General features: G+C 50.6%; 1 protein-coding gene and 1 long non-coding RNA gene across 3 annotated transcripts; one reads left to right on the top strand and one right to left on the bottom strand.

Annotated features, from left to right (window-relative positions):
- Window positions 1–322: 322 nt before the first annotated feature.
- On the bottom strand, window positions 323–1,905 carry LOC144576977 (uncharacterized). The gene is made up of 2 exons (XR_013519958.1): window positions 1,844–1,905; window positions 323–1,622 (listed from the first exon to the last, which is right to left on the bottom strand). It is a non-coding gene; the product is annotated as an uncharacterized LOC144576977 (long non-coding RNA).
- NT5C1A (5'-nucleotidase, cytosolic IA) lies at window positions 1,389–25,139 on the top strand. 2 transcript variants are annotated; one of them, XM_035250956.3, is made up of 6 exons: window positions 1,389–1,897; window positions 9,800–9,967; window positions 10,378–10,507; window positions 12,868–12,990; window positions 15,015–15,199; window positions 17,080–25,139. In XM_035250956.3, exons 2-6 carry the CDS (start codon window positions 9,854–9,856, stop codon window positions 17,443–17,445), a joined length of 918 nt encoding a protein of 305 aa, XP_035106847.1. In that variant the 5' UTR covers window positions 1,389–1,897; window positions 9,800–9,853; the 3' UTR covers window positions 17,446–25,139. The 2 variants fall into 2 exon arrangements, with proteins under 2 accessions (XP_035106847.1, XP_002750688.1); XM_002750642.6 differs by lacking the exon at window positions 1,389–1,897 and adding an exon at window positions 1,990–2,203.
- Window positions 25,140–26,049: the final 910 nt, after the last annotated feature.

The following is a 26,049-nucleotide window of genomic DNA, read 5'->3' as shown; positions in this document are numbered from 1 at the left end:
ACATTGCATATAACTGCAGTCTACTGAGGTTGACCCAGGTCTCTTGGGAGCCAATTGTATTTCATAGCATCCTCAGCTTCCATTCCAATGGTTGACTGCCCAGCCCGTTTCCCAGTTCCAAATTCCTAAGAAAGAGAAACCTGATTGGCCCAGGTCATCTTTTCAAGCCAATCACAGAGATTAAAGGCTGCTGGACAGCATGGGGGTGGTTCACCTTTGTGTCAAGTGCTCACCGCCATCCAAGTAACCACTCTATACACTCTTTCTAAGTGATCTCATCCTTCCCCTCCATAAGGCACCTGAGAATAATTAACCCCATTCCTACTGTTTCAATTATTTATTACAGTGTAACAAGCTGCCCCAAAACTTAGTGCCTGAAGTAACAATTTATTATTTTTGGTGATTCTGTGAGTTGTCTGGGCTCAGCTGGAAGGTTTTACTGCTTCATGTTCTGTTGGCTGGTGTCATCCACATAGCTGAACTCCACTGGGAGCTGGGCTAGGGCTGGAACAGCCAGGATGGCCTCATGCACGTGTCTGCCAATTGTACCTATAGTCACCTGGGCTGCCACTGGCTTCTTACCCTCCAGGTCCTCTCTGTCTCACCATGTGGCCTTTCCAGCAGGATACTCCAGACTTCTTTACATAGTAGCCAGCTCCCAACAGGGCAAAAATGGGATCTGCAAGCCCTCTTAGGACTTAAGCTTGGAAACCACACAGCACCACTTCTACTCCGTTTCAGTTAGTTAAAGCAAAGTCACAAGGCCAGCCCAGAGTAGACTCCATCTCTGGACAGGAGGAGTGTCAAAGTCACATTGCCAAAAGACAGGCAGGATGGAAGAGGTTTGGGGGCCATCTCTGGAAACAATCTACTAAGCCTGGAAGTAAGTCTAAACATTCTTGCCCCTAATCCTAACACTTTATTATGATTTCCCCCTTCCTCCCACTCCAGGTTGGGTTGGTTCCTCCCAGGACCTGGTGGAGGCTGGGGAGAATCACTCCATTCTGTAGCCTCCTCACCCAGTCAGAGGCCTTCCTAGCTAAGCTAGTGTTTCTCCTGCTTCTCCTACCCACCTCTGAGAGAGGCTACTTATCTCCCATGCACACCTCTCAGAGAGGCTACTTGTCTGCTTCCTGGCTGTGCCTAGGAATGGGTGACATTCGTGTCTGCACCCTTGGACCAGTACAGGAGGGCTCTTCATCAAGAGGGACAGATGCCCTGGAATTCCAGGATGATAGTTCCAAGGCCTCTCTTCTGCCCTCCCTCTATCCAGCCCCTTCGTGGCCTATAACTAATCACTCCAAGCTGGGCAGGTGGGGGCCTAGGAATGTGCGCCCCCTGCTGACCACCAAGGGGGCCAGCAAGAATTCGGGTTCAGAGTCCCTTTTGAGTCTCTGGCCTGTGATCCTCACCCAGGCCAAGGGCAGCCTGGTCTGGACATGGACTTCAAGGACCCCCTTCTAGGTGGTACGGAGGAGCTGTCCGGCTGGGTCCTCCACTGCGCTCCCGCTGGGAGCAGGCTTCTGCTGGTGGCCGGAGCTATCCGTGCCTCACCTGCCCGTCTGCGGGATGGACTGGCTTCGGAGGGAAGGGGACGTTGTCAGGATCCTGGGTCCAGGCTCCTAAGGAAAGATGAGCGGCTAGCTTTTCATTTTCTCCTTTGGCGGGGAGAAAATTGTCAGGCCTCTCCTGTCTCCGCGCCCTTCAGAGCCTGCGAAGAACATCATTTTCGCAATCCCAAATCCGCTGCAGCCCACAAACCCAGAGAGCCAGAAAGGTGCCCCACTCACTACCCAACCGGCTTCCGGCATGGGTCGGTCGGGGAAGGAGAGCCCAGCTATACCTCACACCGTACAGTAGCAGCAGCGGCGGCAGCGACACACCGGCGACCGAGAGGGTGAGTGTGACCCCCCCCCCCCGCCGCAGGCGGGCGGGGAGCCCAGCTCAGACGCACAGCCTCCCCGTCGCTGCCCGCCCCCTTCCCTCGCCGGGACTCGCCTCCCTCCTGCAGCCCAGCCCAGCCAGCTTCGCGTCTACGCCACCGCGAGCTCTGGCCGGGTCGGGTCAGAGCCCGAGCATGGAACCTGGGGAACCCCAGGAGCCCCGCGAGCCCGGGCCAGGAGCGGAGACCGCTGCGGCCCCGCTCTGGGAGGACGCCAAGACTTTCTACGACAGCCTCGCACCCAAGAAGAAACCCAAATCGGTAAAAGCAAGGCAGGGGTTTGCGGGGGATGGGGTAGGGTTACTCTGAGAGAGGGGTCATAAGTCTCTTGGGAAGGGACCCGTGGCGCCCCTCTGGGAGGGGACGCAGCTCCTCAGCCCCAGAAAGCGCCCGGCAGCTGGCGCGGACTCGGGTTTATTTTGGGAGCTCTGCTCTGGTGTATTTTTTCCCGGGACTTGGGTTCCACGCCAGGATCCCCCTCCCCCATGCTGTCATCAGGGCCCAGCTCGAGGCCCGCAGCCCCAGCCCCTCCCAACTCGGGCAACCGGGGAGCGCGGATTGCACTTGTTGGCGAAGCCGGTCGGCAGCACCTGCAGAAGCGCCCCGGGCGCGGGTAACTAGACTCAGGAACCCTGTTCCTGGCTGTGCGCTCCAGTCTCCGCCATCTGGGCATCGGGCTCCGGACCTTACGCTCTGCGTTTAAGGTCTGGCTCTGGGCCCTGGGCCCTGGGCTAGGGGCACTGCGCTCCCGGCGTCCTAAGGAAAGGGAGCTGCTCTCACCAGGCACTGGGATCCGCACTCTGCGCTGGGGGGATCTGGGGGAGATCGGTGCCCTTGGCTGCAGGCTTCCAGCGCTGGACTCTGCCCTCCAGCTCCGGTTCTGCTCCCCTCGCAATGGGCGTTAACATCCCCAGGACCCCGTGGTGTTGTCAGCCGTCTGGGACCTCACACAGAGGAGCCCTCTCCTGTCCCCCACCAAACAAGTTGATGATGCCCTGGTCTGCCCCTGGGCCTTGCTCTCCCCAGCTTCCCAGATCTCAGAGCTTGAGGAGGGGACTGAGGATAGAGGTTGGCCCAGAGCCGTCCTCTGAAGAGCTCCAGCTTGATCTTAAAGCAACCTGCTGCTTCCCTCCAAGGACCCTTCCCCAAGAGGTCCACTCTATCAGCAATCTTTCACTTAGCACCTCCCGGCTCCACTCAACAGTGGGGATTGGGGAATTAATTAAACTCAGTCCCTACCTCAGGAGCTCATCACACACTGATGGGGGCTCTGGAGATGAGAGTCTGGGGGAGTTGTCGGGGAAGTGGAGTAGTGCCATCACACTGGGGAAAGCTTCGTAGAAGTGGTATGTATGCTGATCTTAAAGCCTGAGTATGTGGAGTTTCCCAGAGAGAAGAAAACAGGACAGGCGAAAGTCATGCAGACGTCTCTGAAGCTCAGGACTCTGTTCCTGAATAAGTACTGAGTGGAGGATGCTGGATTGCTGGGAGAAGAGCAGGAGGGATGTGACAGAGCCCACAGAGGGCCTTGGGGATCTTGTTAAGGAGTCTGGACCTTACTCAATGGGGTCAGGGATTTCCAAACTAGCTTCCCCAAGTCCCCTGTTTCATGGAGTCTACACATGTAAATCCAGTGTATTTTCTTTTTTCTTCAAACTAAGTTTTGTACAATTTAATATGTGCAATAAAGCCCACTTCACTCTAATGTATTAGGTGGATATTTTAGCAGCTTCAAGGCCACTAGCTTGTGCTGCAGATTTTTTTAAAGCAAACCTCAGAATAAGGCTTTCCCTGTGATCTGTTTCATAGAAGAGCATCTTGAGATTGTGAGGCCTGTGGTTTAAAACAAAACAAAACAAAAAACCTAGCATTTGCAACTACTTATTGGTCTGAATCAGGACTTTCTCAATACTTTGCAAATACAAACACAGCAACAACTTAGCTGGACACTGAAGCTTAAGTCCACACAGGCATCCTAACCTCTAGTTTCACATGTGTTGTCATGCAAACAACTGTGTTGTTTTCATTGTTTGACTTTATAATAAATAAATAAACAAAATGCATTTGAATCTGTAAAATAAATATATGCCAATTATATATGGTATATCTGGTAGCATATAGTATGAGATATATGGTAATTATATATGGTAATATCTGACTTACATATTGAATTCAAAGTTCATTTGAATTCATTTAAATAAAAGGTCAACCCACATTTTTAAAACATATGAATACCATTATGGAGCTATTCCAGGATTTTTCATCAGAGGATTAACTGGGTCCCATTTTTATTTTAGAAAGATCACTCTGGGATGGATTGGAAAGGGTGAGTCTGGCAGCAAGCCCACCAGTGAGAAGGCTGGTGCCTGTCTGAAAAGGAAGCTGGATGAGTGTCAATGTTGTGGCCTGAGTTATGGAGAGGAAGGGAAGGAGATTGGGGACTGGGGTAGTGAATGCATCAGTGCTCAAAATCCACTTCCTCCCCAAGCACCAAGGAACCAGGGAGCTCAAGCTCAGTGGTCAGTCATGACCCCTGGGTCAGCCCCTGACTCTCACGATTCTCTGGGAGGTAAGAAGTCCAGAGGCTTCCCAGCTCCTATTCCCTCCTGCAGAAGCCCCTCTTCCTACAGGCTATTTTGGTGACTTTAGGCCTCATGGGCTCCCTTGTGGCCTGGGCTGGGCTTATTCTCATTCCCAGGGGCCTGAGTAAAATATTGAATGCCGGACAGCCTGTTGGAAGCCCTCACCTCATGGGGTCAGAACACTTCTTCAACCCAGAACTCTCTTGTCCCTCTCTCCTTCAGCAGCCCTTCCCTCTCTAAGTCCTACTAGGAATAACAGCTTTTTGCCTATGTTTCTATCTTGAGCCCAATAGGCAGAATTACGTTGGCCTAAATGGGAGCTCCTCAGGCAGGCCAGGTCGGGGTGGGCTGCCCTGTTATTCTTTCATCCCCATCCCCCAGCTGGAGCCCTCAGCCTGACCCTAGAAGGCAGAGAGAGTTGCCAGGACCCTGGTTTCCTGGAGCCCAGAGCTCCCAGACTGAGCCTCGGAGTCACTCTGACCCAATTCACAGTCTGAGATCAGGGCTTCTTTCTGCTCTCTGGAGGAACTGTTCCTCGATGCCTCTGCCAACACATGGCCACCTCTGCCGCCAGGCCCGGGAGGGTCTCTACATCCACGGCTTCTCCCCAGTACTGGCCAGCTCCTTTCACCTGCTCCTTCAGCTCCACCTGGAGCCTAGACAGGTCATTCATCAATCCCAGCTGGGATCCATATTTCTTACACAGTCACGGCCTCTGGGCCCCTAAATTCCACCTCGTTTGTGTCACAGCAGTCTAAGTGGGGACACAGAGTCCTGTCCTTGGGACCTCCATTCTGACAGGAAACAGAGACCTGTCCTTAGAAACCTCAATTTGAGGGCATGCCCTGATCATTTCTCCCAAATCTGGAAAGTGAAGGCTGGGGGAGATGTTTCCAGGGAAGTAGCAAGGGATGGAGTGTTCTGGGAGCTGTTGAGGAGGGGAATAGCAAGGGAACTGCAGTGTGGAGAGAGGCCAGGCTAGACGCCAGAGACTTGAGATCTCATCTTGCTCTGCCTTGACTAGAGTAATACTGTGCCCTTCTCTGGGCCTGTTTCCCTATCTGGAAAAGCGAGAAGCAGAGGACTGGTGGGACCAAGGCCACCAAGATATTTTTCTTGCAACAGCACGGGTGGGATGGGGTAGGGTCTGTATGGGTAGCTCAGCCAGAGGGGGGCCAGGACTTGATAGTCTGGCAGGGACTGTGGGACAGAAAGTGAGGAGCCCTTGGCTCGCTGCCAGGCCTGGAGTGGCAAGCTTGGGAACCTGTCTGGAGGGGCTGGGAGGGAAGCTGGCTCTCTGTCCTTGAAAAGATGATGGCCTTTTCCTGGGGCAGTAAGCCCAGGGGTGGGGAAAGCTTAGCTCCTATTCTGAAGGCCTCCAGGCTTCCAGGGTTTATGAGAATGCGTCTCCCCACTCCACCACCAACCGCACCCTTAGGACGCACAGACACACAGTGGTGGTCAGCAACTGAGAAAGGTATTTGGGTTGAACCTCCAAGAAGAAGCACCTGTCCTGCCACTGCCTTATACCAAACTTGCTGGCCACATACAGCATCTTGGTTGGCGTTAAAAGTCAAATGCAAACTGAGGTCTAACACAGGACCTTAGGGAACTCGTTTGCCTTCCACTCCCATTTTAAGGTTCTAAAGCTGCATTACCCACTAGCCATATATAGCTGTTTAAGTTCATTTAAATTAAATAAAACCTAAAATTCAGTTCCTCAGTCTCATTAGTCACATTTCAAATTGTTCCAGAGCCACATGGACAGCACAGATTATGGAATATTTCCATTATCATAGAAAGTTCCGTTGGACCGCGCTCTTCTAAAAGATGGTGTCAGTCTCTGTCTTGGGGGTGGATCATGAGCTCCATGGGGACAAGGATCGTACCTGTAATGTTTCCTGCCATGTCCATCACACAGTATCTCTCAAATGTAACTACTCAATGTTGTCAACTGATTGGAACCCAGAACTCACCCCAGAAAGAAGCGGTGGGATCGAGTACATGACCCACAGACGATCAGGAGAGGCCAGAATATGAGGTACATTTATGAGCCTTGACCTCAATTTGAGTCCCTCATTTTTAATTTGTAAAGTGAGAATCATGACCCCAGGACTCCTCAGGACACAGAGATGGTGGGATTCTCTGAGTGTCTGTAAGTCCCTTGGGCACTCATATACTGATCCTCCCCAGGGACTATAAAGGGGCCAGCTGCTGTCTGGGGTGCCATGCTCCACTCCCCCATTCTACTGGAAGTGAGTGTTAGAGTCCATTTGGGATACTATAAGAAAGTACCATTGACTGAGTGACTTATCAACAACAGATATTTATTTCCCATATAAGTTTCTGGAGGCTTGAAGTTCAAGATCAAGGTGCTGGCAGATTTGATGTCTGATGTGGATCAGCTTTCTTGTCCATAGATGGCCACTTGTAGCTGTGTCCTCACATAAAGAAAGGGGCAAGGGAGCTCTCTGGGGGCTCTTTTATCATGAAGGCTTCACCCTCATAAACTAATCACCTCCCAACGCCTCTGCCTCTTAATACTATCACCTTGGGGGTTTGGTTTCAGCATATGAGTTTGGGGGTGATGCATATATTTAGACCATAGCAGTAGGGAAGAAGTTCTGGGGCCCTCTGGGACCCCTAGAGAAGGCCCTCTGTAAGCTCACATCTGCTTATTCTTCTGGGCTCATATACACCCACCCCCACATGCCTGGCCTCTGCCTACCTTTGTGAATGCCTTGTGTGTATGCAAACTTCTTCATGCCTTCCTTCACCGTGCTCCTCCTTTTTTTAAATTTTTTTATTTTTATTTTTTTGAGACGGGGTTTCACCATGTTGGTCAGGCTGGTCTCAAACTCCTGACCTTGTGATCCGCCCACCTCGGCCTCCCAAAATGCTGGGATTACAGGTGTGAGCCAGCATGCCCAGCCCCCCTGAACTCCCTTTAAGGCTTTGCTCACAAGGTCTCCTCTCCGTGACAACTTCCTCTGAACCCCTGTCATCAATACTTTGCTTTCACCTCTGTTCTCTAGCTCATGTCCATTTTCTGTGGTTATAAGAGAATATCACAGACTGGTTAATTTATAAAGAGTAGGGTTTTTTGCCTCACGGTTCTGCAGCTGGGAAGTCAAAGAGCATGGCGCCAGGTTCTGGCAAAAATCTTCCCGTGGCAGAGAGCATCACATGGTGAGGAAGCACATGTGAGAGAGACAGAGAGAGAATGAAGGTCAAACTTATCCTTTCATCAGGAGCCCATTCCCTCAGTAACTGACCCATTCCCATGATCATGGCATTAATCCATTCATGAGAGCAGAGCCCTTGTGACCTAATCACCTCTTCTTAAAGGTCCCACCTCTCAACACTGCTGCCTTATGTCTTAAATTTCCAACACATGAACTTTGGGGACATATTCAAACCACAGCAACTCATTTCCTTCCCTTTTGCATCTGAGTTCCCTGTTTACCTATCTTTCTTCCCTACCAGCCTGTGAGTTTTGAGGACAGGAACCAGGTGCTTGCCAGGACCACTGGGCAGAGCTCAGGCACCTGGCACAAGAACCAGTGAATATTTTACAAATTTGCTTCAACCAAAAGAAATATTCTCTGAGCACCTTCTATATATCAAGATATCTGAACAGATTAGGGCACTGCAGTGGAGTTTCTATTTCATGTTAAATTTGTCATTGCACATACTGTTTCTTGTTTAAATATATTAAAGTTTCAGAGGCATTAAAAGTTTACTGAGCACCTCTGTGTTAGGCAGAGTACTATACACTAGAGATACTATCTAAACAAGACTCACGGTTCCTGCACACCTTGAACTTAATAACTTAAGTGATTAAATAAGCAATTATAATTTAATGTTAATTTTTTTTTAGATTGAGTCTCACTCTGTCACCCAAGCTGGAGTGCACTGGCACAATCTCAGGTCACTGCAACCTCCACCTCCCAGGCTCAAGCAATTCTTCTGCCTCAGCCTCCCTAGTAGCTGGGACTACAGGTGTGTGCCACCGCACCCAGCTAATTTTTTTTTTATTAGTAGAGATGGGGTTTCACCATGTTGACCAGGCTGGTCTTGAACCCCTGACCTCAGGTAATCTGCCTGCCTTGGCCTCCCAAAGTGCTGGGATTACAGGCGTGAGCCACCATGCCCAATCAATTTAATGTTAAATTTTACTAAAAAGGAAATCCTTAGAAGAGGTATCAAACTAAGACTAAGTAAGACTGAGGGAAGCCTTCCTAGAGATGCATCTAGTTTGAGACCTGAAGGTTAGCTGGAATGAGAGTTAGGAAAAGAGGACACTGGGCAAGGGAACATCATACGCAAAGGCTCAGAGAAAGAGGGAAAAGTACTCCCTGGTGTGTGAAAGTTGGGATGGGGCAAAGCTGGGGGCTGGGGAGAGTGGAATGGAAAGAGAAGTAGGGGCCTGTTGTGTAGGGCTTTCTGTTCCACACTAGAGGCTGCCGGCCATATTCTGAGAATAGTGTGCACCACTAAAGAGATGGGTTGTGGTCAGATCTGAACTTTAGAAAAATCCCGACAGCAGCATGAATGGCAGATTAGAGAGAGTGACAGATGATGACAGCCTGAACGAAAGAAGTGGATGGATTCTAGTTGAGTTGCCTCATTTCAGTGATTGATTGATGGGGAAGGGAGTCGAGGCTGACTTCCCGGCTTCTGCATGGGTAATGAGTGGATAGTGGTTCCAAGCATAGCTATGAGTTACAGGGAGAAGGTGATGGGAGTTCAGCCTTGGGAATGTTAACTTTGATGGCTGTTAGTCAACTGGGACAGTTAGATGGATACATGAGTCTGGAGCTCAGGAGACAGATCTGGGCTGGAGACACATTTTTTATATATAATTGTCATATTTATGAGCGTCATTTCTTCCTAAGGGCATGTAGCTCTTATTTTATACTGGAAACCATCTGAGATCATCTCCAGCATCAGTCATACTTTGATCACATACATTGGCTTCATTTTTTTGTTGTGTCCAGATGCCCAACTAGATTGCAAACTCCCAAGGGCATGGCCTCCCCTCCATCAGACTCCTTGCTTCCAGCAAGGAAGCCAGCACCTCTCTCAACCCCCATCTGGGTTCGGCATAGATGGGGTCCTGACCTAAGTCCACCTCTGCCCAAGGCTGGGCTTCTTTAGGGTTACAGACTGCATCTGGGTCTTCTCCATGTCCCCACTACCCAGGAAGACTCACACATGTGCACCTGCCTCAAGGGAGAGCTGAGTCACGACCTCTTCTCCCATACCCCTGCAGCCCAAGCCTCAGAATGCAGTCACCATCGCTGTGTCCTCCAGAGCCTTATTTCGCATGGACGAGGAGCAGCGGATCTACACGGAGCAGGGCGTAGAGGAGTATGTGCGCTACCAGCTGGAACATGAGAACGAGCCCTTCAGCCCCGGGCCTGCCTTCCCTTTTGTGAAGGTGAGGGGGCAGTTCCACCACTAGATCCTACAGTGCCTTTGTGGGGATTAAAGAAAGGCACTCCCGTGGGTATTTGAGTCAGGAAAATGGGCTCTGGGCAGTTGTAACCACAATAGGTGCACAGCTTGGCTAGGTGATGGAGCCTTTGTGGAAGAAGAGGCCACCCCACTCTCTGGACCAATGCAGTACCATGCCTGGTAACCAGCTTGGTGAGTGGAATGCGGGCTGGATTTCAGCCCAGGCTCTCCTTCAGTGAGGTGCCTCTGAGCAGTAAACAACTTGCAATAAGAGAAGGTGCACTGATCTCATCCCAAGCCTGGCTCCTTCCCTCCCCCCACTGGATCCTTGGCCACCAGCTTCAGGTATCAATCCTTGGGGGTCTAAGCTGGAGGGTGCCCTCTCCCTTCCAGGCTCTGGAGGCCGTGAACAGGCGGCTGCGGGAGCTGTACCCCGAGAGTGAGGACGTCTTCGACATCGTCCTCGTGACCAACAACCACGCTCAAGTGGGTGTCCGCCTCATCAACAGTATCAACCACTATGGTGAGCATGAGCATGAGGATGGGGGTTTCCCCTGGGATACCCCTACCATACCGCCCAGGGATGGGGCCACACCTCTGCAGGATGGAGTTTTACTGGCCGGAACCCCAAGTGTCAATTGGCTCTTTAAACAAACAAGCAAAATCCCGATTCGTAGTGTTGCTAGTTTTCGGGGTGTAAATATTTCCACCAGGACTGGTTTCAAGCTATCAGTGGCTGAACAACACAAATGGCTCACAAAATTTCTGAATGTTTAACTGTGGGCTCTTGCAAGCTGGTACAGGTCCAGCATACCCTACACCCAGTGTGATTAGGTGGGGCACTTACTGCCTCCCTGCCTCAGTTTCTCTAACTGTGATGGGGCTAACAGGCCTCACAAAGTTGCTAGGAGAATCAGGTGCAGCTGTCAGAGTGAAAGGGCTTTGTGTCTTAGTCTGAACCCAAGGTTAAAAATAATAGACCCTCCGGCCGGGCGGGATGGCTCACACCTGTAATCCCAGTACTTTGAGAGGCCGAGGCGGGAGGATCACAAGGTCAAGACATCAAGACCATCTTGGCCAACATGGTGAAACCCCATCTCTACTAAAAATACAAAAATTAGCTGGGCATGGTGGTGTGTGCCTGTAATCCCAGCTACTCAGGAGGCTGAGGCAGGCAGAGGTTGCAGTGAGTGGAGATCGTGCCACTGCACTACAGCCTGGCCACAGAGCAAGAATCTGTCTCAAATAATAATAATTATAATCCATCCAGAGCTAGCCTCAGCCGAGGAGAATAATTTCTTATTAGGTTACAGGGTGTCTTTCAAAGGGCAGGACATAAAATTAGGCCTACAAAGGCCTGAATCCAAGTACTAGAAATTTCTCCCGGGCTCTTCTCTCTTCAGGCAACATGAACCTTTATTTGTGCTTCTCTAGCAGGTTTGCTTCCCCACCCCCAACACCGAAATTGGATTTATCTGCTTTCCTTGAATAAAAACCATATTCAAGAAAAGCAGGCCAGGTACAGTGGCTCCCTCCTGTAATCCCAGCACTTTGGGAAGACGAGGTAGGTGGAACACTTGAGGTGAGGAGTTCGAGACCAGCCTGGTCAACATGGTAAAACTCTGTCTCTACTAAAAATACAAAAATTAGCTGGGCATGGTGGTACATGCCTGCAATCCCAGCTACTCAGGAGGCTGAGGCACAAGAATCATTTGAACCTGGGAGGCAGAAGTTGCAGTGAGCTGAGATCTCCCCACTGCACTCTGGCCTGATGACAGAGAGAGACTCCATCTCAAACAAAACAAAACAAAGCAAAACAACAACAAACAAACAAACAAAAAAACAGAAAAGAAAAGTGGAGAAATCCACACTTCGGGGAGAGAGAGAAAGAGAGACAGAAAAATAATAAACCTATATCTATAGGTTTTAACAACCAAGAAAGTCTAGTCGGCATTTTAAAATCCTAATTTCAAATTGCTGGGAACAGGGTTGATATTAAAAATAACCACCTGTGTGACATATGCACTGCATAATCAGGACAGTCTCCCCTATAGTGCTGAAGCAGGGCCCTGAAGGACCCCTGCCATACCAGGCATTACCACCAGGGGTCCTGGTTAACAGGGTGGGAGAGTGACAGGTAACTTAATGGGCTCAGAGCAGCAGCGGTTTATCAATCAACAAATACTTTACAGTCTTTGCAGTCATGGGGATCAGTGGACTGTCAGCCTAGGTAATCAGATTGGCCCAGCTTGGATCAGGTGTCTCTGCTCTTATCCAATCAGCTATGGTCCGGAGGTGGGGGTCGCACAGGCAAGTAGCACTGTGATTCCTGGACAAGAGGATGTCCCTGTGAGCTGGACGATTGCTCTAGAGATGTGATCGTCCAGATTTCTTTTTTTTTTTTTTTTTTTTTTGAGACGGAGTTTCGCTGTTGTTACCCAGACTGGAGTGCAATGGCACAATCTCAGCCCACTGCAACCTCTGCCTTCTGGGTTCAAGCAATTCTCCTGCCTCAGCCTCCGAAGTAGCTGGGATTACAGGCGCATACCACCATGCCCAGATAATTTTTGTATTTTTAGTAGAGACGGGGTTTCACCTCATTGACCAGGATGGTCTCAATCTCTTGACCTCATGATCCACCCACCTCGGCCTCCCAAAGTGCTGGGATTATAGGCATGAGCCACTGCGCCCGGCCAATCGTCCGCATCTCATGGATGAAGGATCTAGGGGCTCAGAGGGGAACACCGGCCTAAAATCACACAAAGACACACTGTGCTGCCGTACCACACCCAGAACTAAGATGGCATCCACTGGGCACAGAGAGACTGCCCTGAAGCCCAGGGTTGACCCTGGCCTCACCTGAGTCCTCCATATCCCTCCCAGACCTGTTCATCGAGAGGTTCTGCATGACGGGTGGGAACAGCCCCATCTGCTACCTCAAGGCCTATCACACCAATCTCTACTTGTCAGCCGATGCAGAAAAAGTGCGAGAAGCCATTGATGAGGGTAAGTCTAAGTGAGGAGGCAGAATATGCGGAGTGAAGCAAAGGGGTCCCCGAGGTGGGAGGCCAGGTCCTAAAGTTCCTAGCAGGTGCTGGGATTTGCCATGGTAACCAGAAGGCAAAACTGCACAATACTTTCTTTAATTCTTATCATCTGTCCTATAAATGCTGAAAACAAGACCCTATCTGTTCCATCTTCCCACCTCTGGCTTTACTGTGTCATGGATGCTTTTGCTTCTCAGCTTCATCCAGCCTTCTGTTTCCATGGAAACCCTCTCTACAGCCCAGAAAGCTACTTTCTTCTATGATTCCTCCAAGTCAGAAGGAGTTCTGATTCCTGTAGGACCATAGGCAGCCTCTGTCCTGCCCTGGGCCAATGGGGAGGAGGATTTGTATCTAGTTCAGCCTGAGTGGTGGGGTCTGGGAAATGGCCAGCATCTCCAGCAGCTAGGCTAGCCAGTGCTTAGTGGAGTTTAGGAGACCCAGATGGAAGTACTGACAAAGAGAATGCTCCTCTATGTGTGTCTTTTCAAGGGGCAGTTTTGGGTGGTATCTGTAGTTTCAGTCCTCCCAACGAGGTGCATATACTATTGCATGTGGAAGAAAACAGGTGTATGGAGGAGCAGGACTGAGAGGGCTTCTTAGGCTGAACACTAGTGAAAAGTTTTTGTGTTTTTTTTAATCAACCCGCAATATATTCACTTTTCTCTTCCTCTTTCATGTTGTCTCCTGCCTGGAAGCCTGACCTCGCTCCCCTGATAACTCACTCCCCTGAGCCACTTGGGAGCTCCTAGAGGCATTCTTTAACCAGGAACCAGAAGCTATTTCCCTAGACAGATGTCACACCCTCTGTTTGGGGCCTTGGCACTGGCATGTCAGGGTGCCTCTGTGTGTTTGTAACCTGACCTCAGACTAGGGAGCAGGAGAGTGGTCCACGGGGAAGCCCTGCTGAGGGAAGGGGTGGTTCTGGGTCATCTTGGTTCCAGTGCTGGCAGAGCTGAGCAGTTGCCTGGCTTGATGCCTGGCACTGGCCCTGCTTGCAGCATCCTCAGGCTAGTGAAGTTGTGAGACGGTAGCACTGCTCACTCCTCCCAAATGCCTAAGCCCAGCCTCTGTGATCCTCAGTTCTCAAAGAGTTGGGCTGAAGTGGTCTTTGCAGAGATGGGGACTAGGGAATGGGCTCAGCCAGCTGCCCAGGTCTCCAGCCTCCCAGCACTGGCTCTCTACCATCTAGTGCAGCTCTAGCCTGGAGCCAGAACCCCTGAGAGACATCCCTGGACCCCTGAAGGAGCCCGGGATTGCAGAGAGTCTGTGCACACAACTAGCCATCACCTGTGCTGTCTCTCAGAGCCACCTAGGTTGTTTTTTGGAACCCTGAACAGCCACCAGTAGGGCATACCTGGGTGCCATTGTGACTGTAGACTGAGGGTGCCCATACTCACCTCACCCGATTGCAGCCTGTGGTCTCAGCCCCAGAGCTGTGAGGCTGTTAATTTTACAGTAGTCCAGAGAAGGTGAGTGCCTTGCTAGAACCAATGGTGAGGGGGTGACAGAGGCCAAGCCAGAGTTGAGGCTCCTTCCCAGACCCACTGTAGGTCTCCATCAGGGCTGTGAGGCACCCCTGGCAGGAATACAGTGGCCTGTGGCACTGTTTTTCTGGTCCACAGCAGCATGATCTTACTAGGTGTTAAAGTATTGAAATTCCTTCATACTTGTTGGTAAATTGTTCCTGCCCTGAGTCCTGAGGACTCTCTGCCCCCCAGGACTCCTCCCAGACTTCACAAAGCAATAACCAAAAGGGTAACTTGGCAAGGCAAGGGCCTTCAAGACCTGCTTTGGAACCGCTGCTACTGCCCTCTTCCTGGCCAGGATCCATGCACTACCGGTTTTTAAATGTTTTAATTATTAGTTTTCATCAGCCTCACCCTGAGTCCTTTGTGAGGCAGGTGGGGCAAGGACAGCCTAAGATAGCCCTCTCTGGCCCTACTGCCCAGCCTGAAGGCAGACAATGCTTGCCTCTCTGCCCAGGGATCGCAGCTGCCACCATCTTCAGCCCCAGCAGGGACGTGGCTGTGTCCCAGAGTCAACTGCGCGTGGCCTTCGATGGGGACGCTGTGCTCTTCTCGGATGAGTCGGAGCGCATTGTCAAGGCCCACGGGCTGGACCGATTCTTCGAGCATGAGAAGGCCCACGAGAACAAACCTCTGGCTCAGGTGCTTCACATAGACCCAGAACCCCTGAGTGGAACAAGGCAGCTCCCAGACCTGCCATTGGCCTATACTCCCAGCCCAGAACCAAACGAACCCCAGGCTCAGCCCAGATTCCAGGCAGTCCCCTTGACCACTGGCCCCCCAATCAATAAGTTTCCACCTGCTTTGATGAGCTTCCATCCCCTCACTGAATTCCATCCCCACTTTGAAGCCTCCATTCTCCCTCTAAGCCTCTCTCTAAGCCCATGCCCACTCTGCAGCTCAAATCCCCATTTCTGAGGTCTCCTTTCCCTCCCTGAAGTCCCCATTCTCCAAGTCCCCACTCCTTCTCTGAAGTCCCTGTCTGCTCTAAAGACCTCGTCCTGTCTCTCTGAAGCTGCCATCCACTCTCTGGAACCCTCACCTCCTCCCAAGATCCCCCACCCCCCTGAGAGAGCGCCCACCCTCTTAAGAAGCCTCTGTTTCCCTCACTGGAAACAGGAGGAAAGGAATTGCTGGACTGGGGTGCCTCACTGGGCAGAAAGATCCAGCTGACTGTGGTGTGTGGGGCAGACCATTTGCTCTGGGACACCTCCTGCCATCCATCCCTTGGCTGGGGCACGGGGACCCTCACTCACCCTCAAACTGCACAGTGTCTCTAACAACAGACTGGGCCCTAGAGCTTGATAAGAATTCCCTGAAGTTGAGGCTTTGGGATACTCCAGCTCTACTGGGAACTCCTATTTGAGCTTTTAACAAAAATCTGGGTGCTCAGTAATCTCAGGGCCCCTCTCTCCAAGAGCTCAGCAGGCTTTAGCTGTGGCTCCTAAATATTCAGTTCACTTCTGTTCTTCTGAGTTGGCTCTGAAATCCTTGGGAATCCAGGGCAGGAGAGTTTTCCTAGTAAGTGGTAGGCAGAGGCCCAGGAGACCACTCCTTATTCCTGGTCAGCTACCAAGTAAGAGGTCTCCAAGACCAGGAGCCCACTTTTGTTTATTTCTAGCTGCTTTGGAAATAAGCAATTCTCTTCATCATCATCTGTTTTTTTTTATTATTATTCTCATATTGTTGGGAAGCTTCATTGTTCTGGGCACTGTAGAGACTAAATTCCTTCCCTGACCCTAGAGAGCACGAGCGTGACACCCTGAGCCACCTGGGTGCCAGATGGACGCGGTTGATGCTCAACAGTTACACATTGGTCCATCTTCACCAGCGTTTACAGCTGGAGTCCATTCTGATTGGAGGGTGCCCATGCCATAGTTACTAAATTTTTTTTCTTTTTGAGACGGAGTCTTGCTCTGTTGCCCAGGCTGGAGTGCAGTAGCGCAATCTCAGCTCACTGCAACCTCCACCTCCCAGGTTCAAGCAATTCTTCTACCTTAGCCTCTGGAGTAGCTGGGACTACAGGCACACACCACCACACCTGGCTAATTTTTGTATTTTTAGTAGAGATGGGGTTTCACCATATTGACTAGGCTGGTCTGGAGCTCCTGACCTCATGATCCATCCACCTCAGCCTCCCAAAGTGCTGCGATTACAGACATGAGCCACCGTGCCTGGCCCCACTAAATATTTTTAATATCCTCCCTGTTGATGGGCACTGAAGGCCACACTTACAGAGCTTCAGGACAGACATCTGTATACTTTGATGGGCATATGGATGGACGATACATATTAACAGTTGCCCTGATAGTTATTCTGACCCAGCCCCAATATACAACAACACAGATCCCCTGACTAGAGCCCCACTGGCGCACACAGTAGCTTAAGCAGGCATAGCAGAACTGAAAGATTTAAGGATCCCAAGCTTTTCTACACTACAAGACACTAGCACTTTAGGGAGAGCTGCGGGCAAATGTTTGGGAGGCGGCAGAGCTCACCATGTTCCACTTGCCTTCTCATAGGGCCCCTTAAAGGGCTTTCTGGAGGCACTGGGTAGGTTGCAGAAGAAGTTCTACTCCAAAGGCCTGAGGCTGGAGTGCCCAATTCGTACCTACTTGGTGACAGCACGCAGTGCAGCCAGTTCTGGGGCCCGGGCACTCAAGACCCTGCGCAGCTGGGGCCTGGAGACAGATGAAGCCTTGTTCCTCGCTGGAGCACCCAAGGGCCCCCTCCTCGAGAAGATCCGCCCACACATCTTCTTTGATGACCAGATGTTCCATGTGGCTGGGGCTCAGGAGATGGGCACCGTGGCTGCTCATGTGCCTTACGGCGTGGCACAGACACCCCGGCGGACTGCACCTGCAAAGCAGGCCCCATCTGCACAGTAGCTGAACCCCCAGCTCTACTGACCCACATTGCTGCAGGCTCCCCGTCATACTTCGACACCTCCTCTGGTAGATCCCTCTAGTTTCTCATTGTTCTGCCCTTCTGACTGTCTGCCCTCATCCCTACAGGTGATGTACTTGTAGGAAATTATGCAGACAGGACTGGCATTCTCAACATCCCTCCTCTGGGACAAATTCTGTGCCCTGATCCTGAGTAGGACAGTAAGACTGTGCAGAGTAGCTGGATTTCAGGGAGAAGTTAATGGGTCTGAGAGAGGGAGGGTCAGAGAAGCCAGGATTTCTTAAAAGGGGCTTGGGATGAAAACTAGCTCAATGTAGTGTAATGAACACTGCTTTAAGAGAGAGTGGATCTGGCTTCTAAGCTCTGTCCTGCCATTAACTGCATGACTTTGAGTGAGTCCCTCCCCTTCACGGGCCCCAGTTTCCTCATCTTATAGGTGGTTTTCAAGCTCCCTTTAGGCCAAAGAAGTTTGGTTCTTTAAGATCGCCCTCTTAGGCCAGGCGCGGTGGCTTACACCCATAATCCCGGTACTTTGGGAGGCCAAGGCGGGTGGATCACCTGAGGTCTGGAGTTCAGGACCAGCCTGAACAACGTGGAGAAACCCCGTCTCTACTAAAAATACAAAATTAGCCAGGCATGGTGGCGCATGCCTGCAGTCCCAGCTACTCAGGAGGCTGAGGCAGAACTGCTTGAACACAGGAGACGGAGCTTGCAATGAGCCAAGATCACTCATTGTACTCCAGCCTAGGCAACTAGAGTGAAATCCCATCTCAAAAAAAAAAAAAAAAAAAAAAAAAGAATCACCCTCTTAGATGGTATGGCACTTTTGTGCAAATTACAGAAGAACACTGTCTAGGTGAATGAAGAATAAAAAGACAGCCCTTCCTCTGGCCTGGCCTGACCCAGACCCATGCTGAGATACACAGCTTAGCAGGATAGAGGCTGGATTTCAGTCCCCATATGCCCTTCCGCTCAGAGGCCTTTGTCAAATGGACAAAATGCATAATTGCCCCAGCAACCCTATCTATAATTTTACACATGTTGAAACCACTAGACAAGATGACCTATCTGCTCCTTTGATTCTCTAGCCTGAATGATCATCAGGGCTCAGCCCAGGAAGCAAGGGTCGTGAATTTAACCTGCATACAAAGTCTCCTCCAGCCAGCAGGGGGCACTGCAGGCTCTTCCCCGGGAGGAGCTTTAGTAGCCGCCTGCTCAGTTTCCTTTGCTCTTGCTTTGAGGGAAAGTTCAGTTGCTCCTGACTACCAAGACCCTCACTTCCACCACCCTGACTCCCCCAGCTGTTGCATCCTGTTGAGCAGCTCTGCTGGTGGAATACGGGGCAGAGCATCAGTGTCCCCAATTCTAGGGGAAGAGCGCAGTGGCTGAAGTAGGCGGTTGCCCAGGCTGAGTCCCAGGATGAGGTGCTGCCTGGGGTAAAGTGGGAAGTGTCAGGAAGTCCGGCGTGAGGCAAAAGGTACTGAGACAGTGACGCTTGGAGAGGAAGGAGCTGACATGGCACTAACACAATTCTCCAGCTGTGGGATTGTGAGCGGAAGGCCAGTCAGAGCTGCCTTTGAGGTAATGAGCTCTCCATTACTGGATGCTGTGCAAGGGCTTCTGGGATGAGGTGACCTCCCCATGAGACACACCAGAGGATCCTTCAAATTTGCAGGAGCCCCTGTGACCCCTTCTTCACCACTTCCAAAGGAGAACTCTCACCACTTGATGAGTCAGCCTCCTCCTTTGCTGAGCATCCCTAGCTCTCTCTGGAGGGAGGGTAGAAGCACCAATGGCTGGTGCCCAGGAAGACCGAAGGAGTGAGCATGATGTGTGAACTGATTGCCAGGCTTCTGGGAGGAATCCTAGTCTTGAGCAAGCACTTTGTAAAGAAAACCAAAGGTATCATGAGAGGGGGAGGAGCCTGGAGGTATGCTGGCAGGAAATGGGGAGGAGAGCACTCTGGGGCTTGATCTTTGTCCTTCTGGGGACTCAGCTCAGGGTCTGAGTGAGCACAGGTTCTCCGCAGTGTGGGGCAGGGTGAGAGATGCAGAAAGCTATCCCAGGAAGGAGAACAAAGTGAGAAGGCAGAGGTGGTTCTCAAGGTGGGCAATGATCTGGGCCAGAAGAGAAGGGCTGGGCTGACCTTTTGCTGTCATTGTCAGAGGTCTCCATGAGGCAGGTCCCAGGGAGGAAGGGCATGGCTGTGTGGAGTGACTGGGACAGACACCCACAGTGATTGCTTTATCAGGGGACACTGGCATTATTGCCCCTAGAAGGGCCCACGATAATGTCTTTGCTTGAGGCCATTTCTGCTGCACAGCCAGGATCCTTCTGGCTACAACAGAGGAGACCTTGGGGCAGAAGGCCTGGGTTACGTCTCTACTTCCTGAGCTCCAAGCCTAGACAGAGGTGCTGTGAGAGCCAAGAACAACCTCAAGGCAACAAAAAGGAAGTGAAGGAGGGAGCCCAGCCCCTGAGTCCCCTTCATTCTTGGCTGAACCGCAGAAAGGCCCTTTCCTTCTCACTCCCAGGGATCACCCCCGTGGAAGAGCCTCCAAGGCTCACAGAACTAGTGACTGCAAAGCCTACAAGGCCAGGCACAGCCCAGGCTCACAGCATGGCAATAGGCTGCCTGACCAGGGTGGATCTGCACACTGGGGTGGCACCAGATGTCACCTAATTAAGATAAACTGCAGGGATTCTGGGACTTGTGCGGTCTTGCCCCCAGGGCCTGGTGATGAACACCACTGATTATTCCGTGTCTCTCAGGAAGCAGGAAAATATGATGCTGGAAGCAGAAAGATGAGCAGCAGAAAAAGCCATGGATTTCACTGGAGCTATCATTAACAGACACAGACAGCCCTGGGCAGTGGAGAGACACTAAGAGCTAAATTCTATTATTGACATCACAAATGAGCATCTTCTCAGGCCTAGAAAAAACGCTTTCAGTCGCTGGAATAAAAAGCCAGAAATCTGGGGGGCAGCCTTAGGCAGCAGTTACACAGGCCTTCTGATTGTCTTCAAGGTGAGGAGATGCCCAGGAATGAGGAGTATTGGGTATTGTGTCACCAGGAAATTAAAAAGCCAGGTGAGCACCAAAATCCCAGGCCCAAGCAGGGAGTGCAGAACTGAGGCGGAGGGGCCACAGCTTCTGAAACACTGGTCCCCTTTAGCTGAGAGAACCACTTCCCCAACAAGCTGCAAAGCACTGGTCCCAGGAGACGCCTGCCAGCAAAGTCCCAGAGCCAATGGGAGTGCCGCTTAGCAGAAACACAGAAGCCCTGTTACTAAGCACTGAGCTTGCTCAGCCAGTTGCAAAACATCCTCCTCTCCTATATGAGAGCCCAATCAGAGTAGTGGGAATATATCAGAATATGCCAGAAAAAATAGAAACTGGCAAGAAGTTCAAAGCCAAGATGGATTTGGCATTATAATGATACTCAATTGGTGTGCACCAGTACAGCCAAACTGATGATTAACATCTTGAAATACCTCAATACCAGTTGGTAAGTAATGCTGCACTGAGTCCCCTGAATGTCTCTTCGTGGCCTCAGCTGACCCCTCCACTGTGAGCGCTTCATTCTCCCACAATGCGGCCTCTAGGGGGCTGCAGCAGCACGATGGCCAGTATCTGCTCTGTTTTGTGGTGTCCTGGTCATGCTGGTTTAGGGAGGTAAAGTAACTTGCCCAAAGCCATAGAGCTAGTAAGGGGCAGTGCTGGGACTCCAACTCGTGTCCATCTGATGCTAGGTCCCAGGTTTCCAACCACTTTGTCATATGGCTCATACATACGCATGGAGATAGCCAGAGAAGCTCCATTCTGCGGTCTTCACTACATGAGTTCACTCACCTGACAGTTAACATGTTGATTTCCTGTATGGTGAAATGCTGGAATTCACTTGAGTGGGTGCTTCTATTATAGTTTCCTAAACAGCTAAAAATAATTTAAATTAGAGCCAAATATTTGCAAACCCCTGGAAGCACTTCCAAACAATCCCAAGTTCTGAGAAAGTCAGTGTGAAGACCCCTGTTTGGGGCTAACGCGGGTTTGGCCAAACTCCAGGCCCATGGGCCACATCTGACTCATCACCTTTTTTTGTAAAGAAACTGATTGGAACACAGCCATGCCCATTTGTTTATATATGTTTATGGCCGATCTTGCACTGCAGCAACAGAGATGAATTGTTACAACAGAGACTGAAAGCCATGAGTATTTGTTATCTAGCCCTTTACAGAAAAACGTGGGATAAGGCAGACAGCCTGGCAAATGCCTCAATGGGATGAGCCAAGTCACATCCACCTCTGCATCTGTGGACGGAGGTTGGCTCCACTCCTGAAGAGCGGGGCTCCGGGCCATCTGAAGATTCCAAGTTCTGACTATTTTCAAGCGACCCAGGGCTCATGGTACTTTGCAGTTTTGTTAATGCACTGATTTGGCCTGAGTGTGCTCTCCCAAGCTGATAAGTGAGAGGGCAGGAGCAGGCCCTGTGGCTGGGAATGAGCCCAGCTGGCTGTCACCATGCTTCGTATTCCCGACCCATTTCCTCGTGAGGCCTCTTAGGCAATGATGAGCCTGGTAGGTGAACGGGCATTAGCTAGATATGAGTTTTGGATAGACTGAAGTGCCCACTGTTGACTTCAGCGGCTCTGAGCCAACAAGGTCATCCATGTACTTTCTGTGAAAGCAAGAACAAGTCTGTCGTGAAGAGGGTCCCATGAGGATTTTAGCCAGTTCAGAAGTTACTGATCAAGTGAGAGAAAACTGCTGTCACAGATGGAATGGCAGTTTCTAGTGGCATGAGGGCATGTGAGCAGTAAAGTCAAATACCCCTCATTTGGAAATTTACCAGGCTTCCAGGATCCACTGCAAGAACGAAGAGTTTGGAAGATGCCCATCTACAGCCATCACTGCTGTCGCTATTCCATCATGATATTCTTCTCCACCAAGCCCAGACCGGGTCTCAGAATCTTTCTCCACCCAGAATTCCAGGCAGCCACTTCCCGTGGGCTGGAGCTGGTGTGAAAGATGAAGCCTCTTTTGCCATCCCTATTTGCGTTGGGTTTTGCTATCCACGAGGCATGCAAGGCCATCCCGGAACGTTCATTCTCTGAGGGTATGACACAACTCTGAGGATATCAGAGTCTCCCCTGACTTGGGTAGGACACGGAGTGGGCGAGTAGCATCATGTGGCTGGCAGTCTCCCAGGTCATGGGTTTTATCGTTTTGAAGCAAAACACAAACCTCCTTTCTGCCAGTAGGTGGCACTGCAGGCTGACACTCAGCGGCTGGCAGTAGTCAAGTGATTCTCACTGATTTGTTTCTCTCCTTTTGACTTAGTGCTGAGCTGGACTCTCCCCATGGTTAGCTCTAGCCAGCCACGAAGGACTTCAGGTGCTCTGGAAACGTTGCTAAACAGCCTGAGTGATGAGCCGATTGCTCTTGCCGATAATTACTGTGATTGTGTGTATGGATGCACACATATAAGTTTGTGCAACAGGATAAAAATCGTGCGCACAAGCGTATTTATGTGGATGTGTGTAATGGGTCAGGTATCTCAGCCAATTACTCTGTGTGTGTGCTCACTGAGTGTGTACAGATGATTATCTCTGTTAACTGAGTGTCCTGGGACCCACGTACTGACAGCCAGCCCTGGAATAGTTGTACCTGTTCTCATCATAACATGGGTATTTGCATATGTGCAGCTTGAAAGCCACCGAGAGCAGCCCCTAACCTCTGGCCAAGAAGGTCTTGGCTCTTAACCCTTTGCCTCCTACCCCTACTCCTGAGTCTTCGGAAGAAAGTGGTAGAATCTGCGTAAGGACAGCCCTTTTGACTACACCTGCCTCATCTCCATTTGTTTCTTCCCTCTCCCTAGCAGTGCCAAGGCCAACATGTCCAGTTGTGCAGATTACGCACTGCAAACATCTAGAGGGAGCCATTTGCACTGTGACGTGGATGGTACCTCTTAGACACCTGTGCAACCTACCAACTGTATACAGGTGCCCTGGTCATCTCACGGCCACGGCTAGGAAAGTTGCCTTCCTTCCGCCTGCTGGCCCTGTCCAACCTAGGCAAGGATCCCTGCCTCTGCTTGAGTGTTCTAATGTGGCCCAGAAGTGACTTACCTTTGATCAAAGTATCTCCCTGATGGGCCATCCCCTATAGGCCTTTGGAATTCCATTTATAAAAGTGAAATGTGACTGGGAACTTTTCAGTTACTCATTTTTGTGAAGTGAAAGCCTCTGTAAGGCAAACCAAAGCTGTGAAGACTGGGATCACTGGCTCCCACACTCCTGGCCTGTGGGTGAATATGCCTTCATGGCCGTCTGCCACGGAATTAGGGTAAAGGCCTCAAGGCTTGTCTTGTAGCTAGCTGCCACCAAGTAGGAAATCACTGAGGTCACCCCAAACTGGATGCCTGGGCCAGGGGTCACAAACCCCAATGCCTTCAGAGGCCAGGCAGGAAACATAAATGAGTAGAGAGGATTCGGCTGGGTCTGCAGTGAGAATGGAGGATGCTGTGGTCTGCCACAGTTGCTGCCACATACGAATGTGACACACGCATGTGGCATGTCCACCCCATTTTTGAAGAGAAGCCAGGAATCTGGACTTTCAAATGTTAGCAACTATTTTGAATTTAGAAAACACTGTCCAGGCCAAATAAGAGATATTCTATAGTCTAGATCCTGCCCTCGAATATCCAGTTTGCATCCACTGGCCCAGGCCCAGAGACTTGGGTTTTTAAAACACGCATCACTGAGAGTCTGAGGACATGACACACAGATTCTCAATGCTGGATCTTTAAGAGACCCCAGAGATGACCTAGCTCAGCCTTTGTGCATTCAAAACTGCAAATGTACAAACTTCTGTATTAATGTAATAGCGCACATATACTTAACTTCTGGTTCCTACTTAAGAGCATCTCAGTAACCTCCAATATAGAACAAGAAGAAATATGAAGCCTGTACACATAATGTGCTTGTATCTACCTGTCAGAAGCCCTTTGCTTGGATAGCATTTGTGCCTCAGTCTTCCTCATCACCCAACCTCTCCGGTTGCTTGTTATGATAAACCTAAGTGCCTCCATAAATGGTTAGAGCATGTGTTTCTCCATCTTTGTGACTTCCCTTGTCTGGGTATAAGATGCTCGTACTTCTACCAGCTTTGCCCTCTTTGGCCTGCTAGTAGCATACTCCACCAATCCCGCCCTGTCTGGCTCTTTGTAGCATTTACCTGGTCACATGATAAAGGGTGCTGAGTGCTTGTCAATGTGGGTCCCTGTCACTTCTCATGCATGTCCTATACCTTAATTTTACTACATGAGCTTCTGCTTCTTAAAAGCCATTCAAGGCCAGGTATGGTGGCTCACGCCTGTAATCCCAGCACTTTGGGAGGCCAAGGCGGGCAGATCATGAGGTCAAGAGATCAAGACCATCCTGGCCAAAATGATGAAACCCCATGTCTACTGAAAATACAAAAAAATTAGCTGAGTGTGGTGGCATGCACCTGTAGTCCCAGCTACTCAGGAGGCTGAGACAGGAGAATTGCTTGAACCCAGGAAGCAGAGGTTGCAGTGAACTGAGATGGTGCCACTGCACTCCAGCCTGGTGACAGAGGGAAACTCTGTCTCAAAAAAAATTCAAATAAATGGAGAGGTTTTTGATTAATTTACATTGTCTTTTTGTCTTGTTATTTTCCCCACAATTGTATTCACAAACTGGCATATGGACCCTCATGAAATGATAATGGCGATTAGGTAGGTAGTGAGCAGACCTGGAACCAGATTCATCCATTAGTGCTGGGATCTTTCCATAGAATCTGTCCCACCATGTGAAGACCACTGTGAGAATGGACAGCAGCCTGAGACCATCAGAAGGCAAGCATCCCCAGCAGGGCTCCTGAAATGGACTCAGTGTTCCCATCTGGAATTACCAAGGATAGGGGTGGAGTGGGAGGAAGAGAAGATGAGAAAGGCTGTGAGATGGAGGAGAAGGGGGAAACTCAGACTCCGGCCCTCACATCATTCTTCTTCCTGCACCCCAAGGTCTTCCTGCACCTCAAAGTCTCTGCAGTGGTTTTGCTGGTTCTTATTCAGAGCATCTCATGAGGTTGCAGTCAAGCTGCCAGCTGGAGCTGCAGTCAATGCAAGGCTTGCCTAGGGCTGGAGGAACTGCCTCCAAGGCGGCTCACTCACTTGGCTGTTGGCAGGTGGCCAGAGTTCCTCGCCACAGGGTTACCTGAGTGTCCTCATGACAGCTGTTGGCTTCCCCGAGAGTGAGTAATCCAAGAGAGAGTGAGGCAAAAGTCACACTGTCTTATGATTTAGACTTGGGAGTGACATGTCATCACTTCTAGCTTATTCCATTGGTCACACACAAACCCTGATACAAGGTGAGAGGGGACTGCCCAAGGGGGTGAATATCAGGAAGTGGAGACAATTAGGGGCCATCTTAGAGGCTGGCTACCACATATTACCATACCTCCATTACCCTGGTATACCCAGAAGTCAAGTCTTCTGCCCTGTGGCAAACTAGACTTAAATGTGTCTCCTAGATTCTCCAACCCGAAGTCCCCTCGCTTT

The sequence above is a fragment of the Callithrix jacchus genome, chromosome 7 (assembly GCF_049354715.1).
Source record: "Callithrix jacchus isolate 240 chromosome 7, calJac240_pri, whole genome shotgun sequence".
NCBI classification, from domain to species: domain Eukaryota; kingdom Metazoa; phylum Chordata; class Mammalia; order Primates; family Cebidae; genus Callithrix; species Callithrix jacchus.
Note: the sequence above shows the minus strand (reverse complement) of the source record. Positions and strands in the feature narration are given on the sequence as shown.

Bases quoted from the DNA above. Each gene is read 5' to 3' on its own strand.
- NT5C1A (XM_002750642.6), top strand. From the start codon at position 2,078: ATGGAACCTGGGGAACCCCAGGAGCCCCGCGAGCCCGGGCCAGGAGCG. The intron at 9,968-10,377 runs GTGAGGGGGCAG...TCTCCCTTCCAG, and splicing joins CTGCCTTCCCTTTTGTGAAG to GCTCTGGAGGCCGTGAACAG. The intron at 12,991-15,014 runs GTAAGTCTAAGT...CTCTCTGCCCAG, and splicing joins GCGAGAAGCCATTGATGAGG to GGATCGCAGCTGCCACCATC.